At 46.1% G+C, this 9,446-nt stretch overlaps 1 protein-coding gene across 1 annotated transcript in view; it reads left to right on the forward strand.

Annotated features, from left to right (window-relative positions):
• The window catches only part of LOC144103963 (b(0,+)-type amino acid transporter 1-like), a 32,390-nt gene extending 29,595 nt beyond the window's left edge, over positions 1-2,795 (forward strand). Inside the window, exon 8 of the mRNA XM_077636707.1 lies at positions 1,321-2,795. Within this exon, the coding sequence (XP_077492833.1) occupies positions 1,321-2,101 (781 nt within the window). The 3' untranslated portion in view covers positions 2,102-2,795. The remainder of the gene's footprint in view (positions 1-1,320) is intronic.
• Positions 2,796-9,446: the final 6,651 nt, after the last annotated feature.

The following is a 9,446-nucleotide window of genomic DNA, read 5'->3' on the forward strand; positions in this document are numbered from 1 at the left end:
CGACTGTCAATTTTTACAGCTTTTGTGAGTGCTTACACTACAATTAAAAATACCCCGCAAAAAAATACGGGACAAACATGTCACCAAAGAAAACTGTGCATAAGTGGAAGAGCTTATTGAAGCATCTCTTGGTGTCTTCATTCATCCGGTAATATGGAGTCAAATACCATAAAAAGAGCATTTCTTATACCTCTCATTTTGCTCGAGTGGGGCCAATATTCCTTCCCGATAATTTTCAATAGCCTCTTGTTGCAGCCGCGCTGTCTGCAATAAAAATTGATAAGGTGTTATCAGTAAGCTGTTACAAGGGCTTTGGATTGCAATAAGGTGAACAGCCTCTACAGCTGAAACGCACTTATCTCTTTTCCCAGGAATTATTGCATCATATAAAGTAAGCGCGCCTTTTGTTTCCCAAGCCCTGCTTTTTCTTCCATGGAGACACTTTCGCTTCATAAATGCCTGAAATATATAGCAAAATGCCTATGAATACAATTATATTTTCTTTATATGTATTTTATATTTATGTTCGCCTGTGGGACGCCGAAGTTACTGAAACGGGGGCTGCTAACTAGATCCTACACATCACTGATTATCAGGTACGGCGGTCGGCATGATAGTTGCAAGCCGCCGTATTCACGAAACGAACTGAAAGCTCACAGAAACAAAACTGCAGGGGGTGCAATAGGACTAGCACACAAGGAAGTATGACGCATGCGCAGAACCGAGAAAAACAAGAGCAGAGAATGACGAAGCAAAACACTTTAAAAACCCGAATGCTAAACTCCGTATATGAGAGCGCTACGCATGGCACAGTGACAACGGATGCACGTAGAGGGACAGTTATTAAGGGCGTTATTTGCCGGCATATCCTGTTGAAATACCTTACCATCTGAAATTAAAGCGTCGTTTACTGTTCACTCATTTCATCATCGCATTAAAGAGTACTTAATTAAGTTGCTGTGTGGTTCACATGCTTAGGCAGTAGTAATCCTTGTTTAAAATTTCATTTTCTTTGCATTATGTTTAAAACTTGCTACTGTATATACTTTTTGTTCCGTGTTTCACACATGACATTGTTTCCGTCGCTTTTTTGTAGGTTGTATATTTAGGCTAATTAATACACTGCATTCCATTGTTTGAGATTTTACCCCACTTGCTTTGCTCTAGGAGGTCCCCCCGACAGTCGTGTACTATGGAACCTCCTTTTGTATTGATTTTATTCTATTCATTATTACTGTATGCATTTAAAAAAAAAACTTGAAACTATTAGTTTCCTCGCCTAAAGCCACATCACAATATTTTACCTCCTCTCTGTTACAGGAAGCAGATATGCCTGATCGCAGAAGAGGTACGCGACCCCAGCAAGAACATCCTCAGAGCCGCCCTCATAGGAATCCTCTCGGTGACGGCCATCTACGTGCTAACCAACGTCGCCTACTTCGTCGTTCTCGACCCACACACCTTCGCCAGCTCCGAAGCCATCGCTGTATCGTTCGCAGCCGCCACCTGGGGCAAGGAAGCCGCTGGCATCATCCCCATCGCGGTGTCCATAAGCGCCTTTGGCACACTCTGCGCCGGTTTCTTCAGCTCCGCTCGCGTCATCCTGGCAGCGTCAAGACAGGGACACCTGTCACCCATCTTCTCTTGCATCACCGTTAACAGTTCGACACCTATGGCTGCCATCATACTACGCGGTGTGCTCGCTCTCGCGTTCACCTTCATTGGTTCTATTTCCTACCTGATTGAAGCCTCAGTGTTCCTGGAAGTGTTGTGGGAGATTGTAGTACTGCTGTGCCTCTTCTGTCTTCGGTACGTCATGAAAGACGCCCACAGGCCCTACACAGTTCCACTGCCGTTGGCCGTCATCAGGTTCCTAGTCGTCGTGGCGCTGGTGGTGCTGCCTCTGCTAAAGCCCGTGGACTACGTGCTGTACCTGACGATTGCGGCGATGTTCGTCGCTGGTGCCCTGTACTACGTCGTGTTTGTGGTGTTTACGCTGAGTGTTCCTGGTTCAGCACCGCTTACACGTTTCCTACAGAAGGTGTTGTTCTCCGCCCCTTGCGCGAATGATCTGGAGATCATGCTTAAAGAAAAGATGTGAGAACCTGTGTCTTTGGGAACTGTTCATGACAGACGAATTTTTAATTGTTTCTAGTGCTTACGAAACATCTTCGTGTAGACCCAGATGAATGTATATGTGCTCAGTCACATCACTCCGGCTAGAGGTCAACGGACATGATCTGCTTGCAGCACCAGCAATGGTGTTTTACAGATGGTAGTGCGTAGCAGAGACGCTGTTGCGCCTGTCGAGTGTTGAAAAGAAGTTTTACACTCCGGTCCCTAGGTGAGAAGGCTCGTGACTTTCTAAAACGTTAGGAACGTTTTACCTGTGCTTAGCATGTACCCCCTTTGTCAAAAGTAACCGAGCAACAGTGGTTTGTTTCTTAGCCGCGTAGCGAAGCACTTATGGCAGCGCTTAAGCTCTGAATCTGTGCAAAGTGAGGGGAGCCCTTGTCCTCACGTTGCGACGCCTTTCGGTTTTCAGGGGTGCCGTAACGGCTCCTGGTATACTATTTTTGAAACAAAACCTGTCCTTCCATTACTTTTGGCGGGGAGGTACTATGCCGAGCATAGTATATGATCCTTCAGTTTACTGAGAAAGTGTCCTCACAGTGCCATTGTGTTGATTTTTAACATATTTCGTTTTTTAATTGTGCTCGCAGTGCGAGTGCTGCTCAGGCCGTAGATATACGCTTGTGCCCATATGCTGAATATGCAAAAAAATATTTGAGTCGAACGCGCTCATATCGTTTGATTTTCACTCGCGGCCAATGAGATGCATTCGTACACTGAACAATTTCGCACAGTGTTTCTTCCGCGGTATTATTTGCGAACGTGAAATGATAACGGCTTCTGAAGAAATCATGGTTCTGAAAAGTGAGAAAGCAGTAGAAAAAAGTTACAAACAGCCTATCAATGCGGTGTAGGCGTCATTCTTGAGTAAAAGGCAAGCTACGAATTCCTCGAATATTTACTTCAAAATTTTCTTTCACTCATCCTATATTTTATGACCCATATTACTTGCAGTGAATCAGTGCGAACCTTATACTGCAAGGCTTATAAACAGAATGTATAAATGACTGAGACGCAGGAAGCAGGCACTCGTAATAGAACTCAGAATTTTTGTCTTAGAAGAGCGCTTTTTTCTGCATTGCATTGTCGGTGAATGTAGCGCATCATTATAAAGCTAAGACGTTCTAACTATTAGGCTGGTTATTTAGTATTGAGTAGCTAGCTATTTTGACTTCTCCTCCTTAATGGCTTATAGGGTTTAACGTCCCAAAGCGACTGAGGCTATGAGGGACGCCGTAGTGGAGGGCTCCGGATAATTTCGAGCACCTGAGGTCCTTTAACGTGTGCTAACATTGTACAGCACACGGGTCTCGTAACATTTCACCTTCACCGAAATGCGATCGAACCCGTGTCTCTCGGGTCATATAATAATACAATTGGTTTTTGGGGAAAGGAAATGGCGCAGTATCTGTCTCATATATCGTTGGACACCTGAACCGCGCCGTAAGAGAAGGGATAAAGGGGGATTGATAGAAGAAAGGAAGAATTGGAGGTGCCGTAGTGGAGGGCTCCGGAATAATTTCGACCACCTGGGGATCTTTAACGTGCACTGACATCGCACAGCACACGGGAGCCTTAGCGTTTTTCCTCCATAAAAACGCAGCCGCCGCGGTCGGGTTCGAACCCGGGAACTCCGGATCAGTAGTCGAGCGCCCTAACCACTGAGCCACCGCGGCGGGTCACGAGACAGCAGCCGAGTTCCATAACCACTGAGCCACCGCAGCCCAAAAAAAATTGCTGCTGCCTCGCTTAAAAATACGTGAACTAGTTTTCAAGAAGCTTTCAAGAACACCAAGAATTTTATAAATGACAAACATCCCCGTATGCTTTCTTTAGCTTTTGGGACTCTTGGATTCACACACATTCAAGACTTTTAGCAAGGATAATTTCGGCATTTCAAGTAAATAGTTACTGGCAACTATTATTGTTACTATGGTACCCTCCAGGACAAAACTGCGTTGTATCTTTAGCAAAGTGTCAATTACCCCCAGCAGTGCTAGATATCGTTTTTGTATTTCATATCGATAATCTGCTCAGAACGGCAACCAAGGAAGAAGGAATGCAAGCGTCTACAATTCGTGCTTCATTCCTCATTGAGGGCCAAACTGTGACCAGTGCGCGTCACACAAATACAAAAAAAAGAAACCCTTCATGACAAGAATACTTACGAAAGCGACAATTCATTAAGAGAGGATACCTGCAAATAGATATATGCACATTATAGGAAAAATGAAACAATCAAGCATCTATAGAAGTGTCGAATCTGGCATGTTGACTGAATATGTCTCAGAGAATGTGGCATAAGGAAACGCAGGCGAAGGAAGGACAAGAAAAGCACAACTGACTGTGTTTGTCTAGCCTAATCATGCTTCAGCCTGTTTTTTTTTTGTGGTGCACACCATAAAACTCAAATCTCAAAAGACCAATCCTGTCGTGGACCATAGCCAATGGTTATAGGTGCCTCCCACTCTTTACAGCAGAACCGAATTCATCGTAACGAAGCCATATGTAATTTGTTCTACACAATAGCCGCTGTTCATCAGCAGTGAAGGCAGTGTGTTTCCGTGCTCGCTGCGCACAAACGGAACCTACACGAGTGCGGATCGCGAAGAAAGACGTGCCGTTTTTTTTTTTCATACGGTAAAGCGGGCACAAACGGATAGGAGCAAAGTAGTTTGCGCAGCTGCGCTTGCTGTGCGCACCGGCGTAAAAGCAGCTGCCGGTGCTTTTGCGGCCCATGTGCACATCTGCCTCGGGTATTCGCCTTCGAGACACGCGCCAGAGCCTTCCAATCTGATGTCAAAGCCTTTTTAGCCGAATGGTTTAAAACAGGTATTTATTGCGAAAACACTATACAGCTCATTAACAACGAGACCTGGCGTCGGCGATAACCAGGAGCAGTGGTCCCAATCCCATACATCCCAGATGACGACACTGTGATATCGAAGAAAAATAAAATTTATTTTGGAGGAGTAGGGGAATTGAACTCCGCACTCTCAGATTGCTTGGCGAGCATGAGACCGAAAGCCACATAACCGCGTTGCTTTTTGGCTAATAAAAGTGAACCTAATATATGCTTGGGTTCACGTATATATATACTAATCAGTAGGTGTGCCATTAGAAAGAACCAGAATCTTTGTTTTATGCTTCGGAAATAAACAGGAAATAAAAAAAAATGCTGGTGCTTTAGCTCGGGTTAACCCTGGTCGAAAGCGAAAAGCTGCATCTACCTGGCAACATTTGTGGTCGACAGACTGGCGGTTTCCGTAGATAACCATACTGACACACACACACAGTAGTAGGCGTTTTTTTTTATTTGTTAAACATCTTGCTTTCTTCGAACTGACATTAAAGGCGCTCACACAAGACAGTATATATTTAATATAGATTCGGTGATATTTACAACTGTAATTATTGCTCGTTGTACGCGGAGATATGGAACCAAATCCGGTTACAAACGACGCGCAAGCCCTACAGATAATTTTAGAAAGGCAAATTGAAAAAGAGGGTTTTATGGGGAAAACAACTCGCGCATTATGAGACAAGCGTCATTTCCTTTTCCTGTAACCAACTTTAATTTTCCTTCGCTTTAGGCGCGATTCGGGTGTCCATCGAGATATGTGAGACAGGCGTAATTTTCTTTCCTTAAAACAAACTTTAATTGAACTTTCCTTCTCCTACGGCGCGGTTCGGGTGTCCACCGAGATATGTGAGACAGGCGTCATTTCTTTTCCTTAAGTTCAATTAAAATTTCATTTTCCTTCCCTTAGGGGCGCGGTTCGGGTGTCGGTCTCCACGGCAAGCGTGCCTGCCGCATCGATCACACCTAGTGTTCTGCTGAACGCATCAAAGTGCACCGCCGTTTTATGCAGAATCCACTTTCATGACCTGCGCATGCGATGCCAGCAGACGCTTTCCAGCTTGACCGGCGGTCAAGGTCAAAGGTCAAGATCAAGAGTCGGAGGTCAAGTGTCAAAAGTCAAGATAAAAGATCAAAGTCGAGATGGTATAACAGCCGCTGGTGCCGCTGCTGTAGCTGACGTCATGTGTCGAATCTGAGTACCACCAGTTATGCTCATGATTTGACCTCTATCTACATTCAAGATAAAACTTGCGGCCCCCGTGACCTCTAGTTACATTCAAGGTTCAACTTGCGGCCAAGCTGACGGCTCGAAAAGCTGGCGTAGTGAAGCTTTTCGCTTCAAAATCAAGAAAGCAGGGTCTGGCATTCAAAGTACATGAGTAGTATAATGTACCCTCTATAATTTTCCTTTGTCAACCGATGTGTACAGTGATTACGCATGGCATACTTGCACAGACATGCTGAGTCAATTCCCTAATGCACGGTTATGCTCCTTTTTCTCACATGACATGATCGCTCGTTCAGAGAAGCGCGTTAGGCAAATAACATTCTTTGCGAGACAAAACGATGAAGTTGTTCAATATAGCAGCGCCCTCTTCATTATTCTTCGGAAAGTTTTCCTGGTTACTGGCATAATCACCGTGGCGTCGCTTCCTTTTAGTGTGTGCAGTGTATGTAGAGGTTGGAAGCGTCCTTTGGAACTGATTTAGTCGGCAAGGGCTGGCCACAAAGAAGGCCTCGTTCAGTAACATGAGTGACGCAAGCAGTCAGGCCACCGTACTGTATGTACTCGGCCTCGACTGACGACGGGTTCGCCCGAGTCATGGACAAGAAGACAAAACGAACACTGCATGCAGAGATGAGAGGAGTCGTTGAAGTCGAGTACGTCCAGGATAACAACGACGCGAGGGACTCCCACAGACTCTGCACAGCATCACCAGTCCGTGGTTCTTGATGTTTACGTCCCAAGTGTCATCAAACATCTGAGAGAGAATCGCTCTAAGGACGAAAGCCCTTAAAAGTTTGAGCAGCATATCTCTCCACCGCCGGCCTTCATCCCTATGTCATTCAGGACAGGCGAGGCTGCGGCGGGCGTTGTTTGTGACAATGGCATAGCCACGTGGCACTCCGACCTGTCGATTTTATTCATACCAGCTACCAGTTGGGGATAAGAGTTAATGAATACCTAAATAATCTGCGATTCGCTGATGACATTGCCTTGCTGAGTGACTCAGGAGGTGAACTGCTTATCACGATCAATAAGTTGGACAGACAGAGTTAGACAGAGAGAGCAGAAAGGTGGGTCTGAAAATTAACATCGAGAAAACCAAAGTAACGTTCAACATCCAGCAACAAAACAGCAGTTCACAATTGGCAGTGAGGTGCTGGAAGTGGTAAAGGAGTACATCTACTTGGCACAGGTAGTGACAGCTGATCCAGATCATGAGAGGGAAATAACTAGAAGAATAAGAATGGGGTGGAGCGCATATGGAAGCTTTTCTCAGATCAGGAATGACAGTTTACCAATATCCCTCAAGAGAAAAGTGTACAACAGCTGTATGTTGCCGGTAATCACCTACGGGGCAGAAACGTGGAGGCTAACGAAAAAGCTTCAGCTTAAGTTAAGGACAATGCAGTGAGCAATGGAAAGAAAAAATGGTAGGTGTAACGTTAAGAGACTGGAAGCGGGCAGAGTGGGTGAGGGAACAAACGCGGTTTATTGGCATCCTAGTCGAAATCAATAGCAAGAAATGGGCTTGGGCAGGGCATGTAATGCGAAGGCAAGATAACCGTTGGTCCTTATGGGTAACATAGTGGATTCCAAGAGATGGCAAGCGTAGCAGGGGGCGGCATAGGGTGGGTTAATTGGAGATACATGGGAGAGGCCTTTGCCCTGCAGTGGGTGTAGTCAGGCTGATGATGATGATGATGATGATGATGATGAACTACCAATGGAATTTCAATACAGCAAGACTTGCCTTTAATAGCTGAAAGCGTATTACGTTATCTTCCTGAGGGTGAGTACGCCAGTTGTTTGCCAATGTTTAGGGAAACCCTCGAGCATGGAGTAGGTTTCTAATGAGTAATTTCATTTGCATGCACCCAAGCGGCTGCGAGGAAAATCTTAGCGCTATACAGTCACAGAGCCCCAAGACAAATAACGATATGAGACAAACGCGCACCTCTAATCATTCGTGATTGTCCACTCACAATTTCGAGACGGAAGTGGCTTACTGTAACAGTTTTTAAGCGTAGAGTGAGCGCTTCCAGCGTCACCTGGGCACTGCAAACATAAAAGCATGCTTGCGCAATACTAAAGGCTGCTGTTTGCCGGGCTAAGTATCGGTATACAAAGCAAAAACTCAGTGTCATCAACAGAAGCAAATTCTCTCCCCGCCGCGGTGACTCAGTGGTTACGGCGCTCGGCTGCTGACCCGAAAGACGCGGGTTTGATCCCGGCCGGGGCGGTCGAATTTCGATGGAGACGAAATTCTAGGGACCCGTGCGCTGTGCGATGTCAGTGGATGTTAAAGAAGCCCAGGTGGTCGAAATCTCCGGACCCCTTCATTACGGCGTCCCTCATAGGCTAAGTCGCTTTGGGACGTTGAACCCCGAAAACCCAAACCAAAGCAAGCAAATTATCTCCGCAGTTGTCCGTTTAAAAAATTCCAGCTCTTCCTCGGCCGTGCTCAATTTAAAGCTACCAACGAACCTTCGAGATAGAAACACGCACAACAGTCTCGGGGTACAAAGAAAGGGCTTCGCGCCATCCCCAACGTTGAAAACGAGGAATTAATTGCACATTAGAATACACCCAACCGGAGGCCTACGGCCGCAGTAAACTACTATACCGCTTTCACACAAACATTTTGGTAGCAAAAAATTCATCCTTGTGTGGGGACTAACCCGAGAGCACTTGCAGTCCGCTAGAACTTATACAGGATATTCCCCGCATTTCGCCGATGTGTATTTGTTTGCCTCAAGCATGGTTCTGGCAGGCGGCAGCCTGCCACCTTCCCACCGGACTGAATGATGATTTGCCGCAAGAAATTAATCGGGAGGAGCTACCTAGGTCTCACGGGCCACAAAGATAGCTGCTTCTTCCATCGTAAGGCAGTGGCACAATCCTAAAGGTGCGCCACTGCGTATGGTCTCCGCAACCTGCAGTCCGTACGTTTCCCCTTAATATTATAAAATATTACCATTCTACAGCGTTTCTGGGCCACCTCCTGTAGCAAAAATATTCGTTGGCTGTGATAGGCACATAACAGGGAGAAACAAATCTTGCTTCGCCGCAGTGTGTGCGCAAGTGCAGCCTCCCCGGGATATACGATAAAGCTGCACATACAAAACGATTGGTTTGACGCGTCGGGCGCGGTGCATCTCAGCATCAAAACGCAGTCGCAGCAACCGGTGCACGCCTGACGCCTGACCCCAGCGACAAGCTCGA

The sequence above is a fragment of the Amblyomma americanum genome, chromosome 9, assembly GCF_052857255.1.
Source record: "Amblyomma americanum isolate KBUSLIRL-KWMA chromosome 9, ASM5285725v1, whole genome shotgun sequence".
Lineage (NCBI taxonomy): Eukaryota > Metazoa > Arthropoda > Arachnida > Ixodida > Ixodidae > Amblyomma > Amblyomma americanum.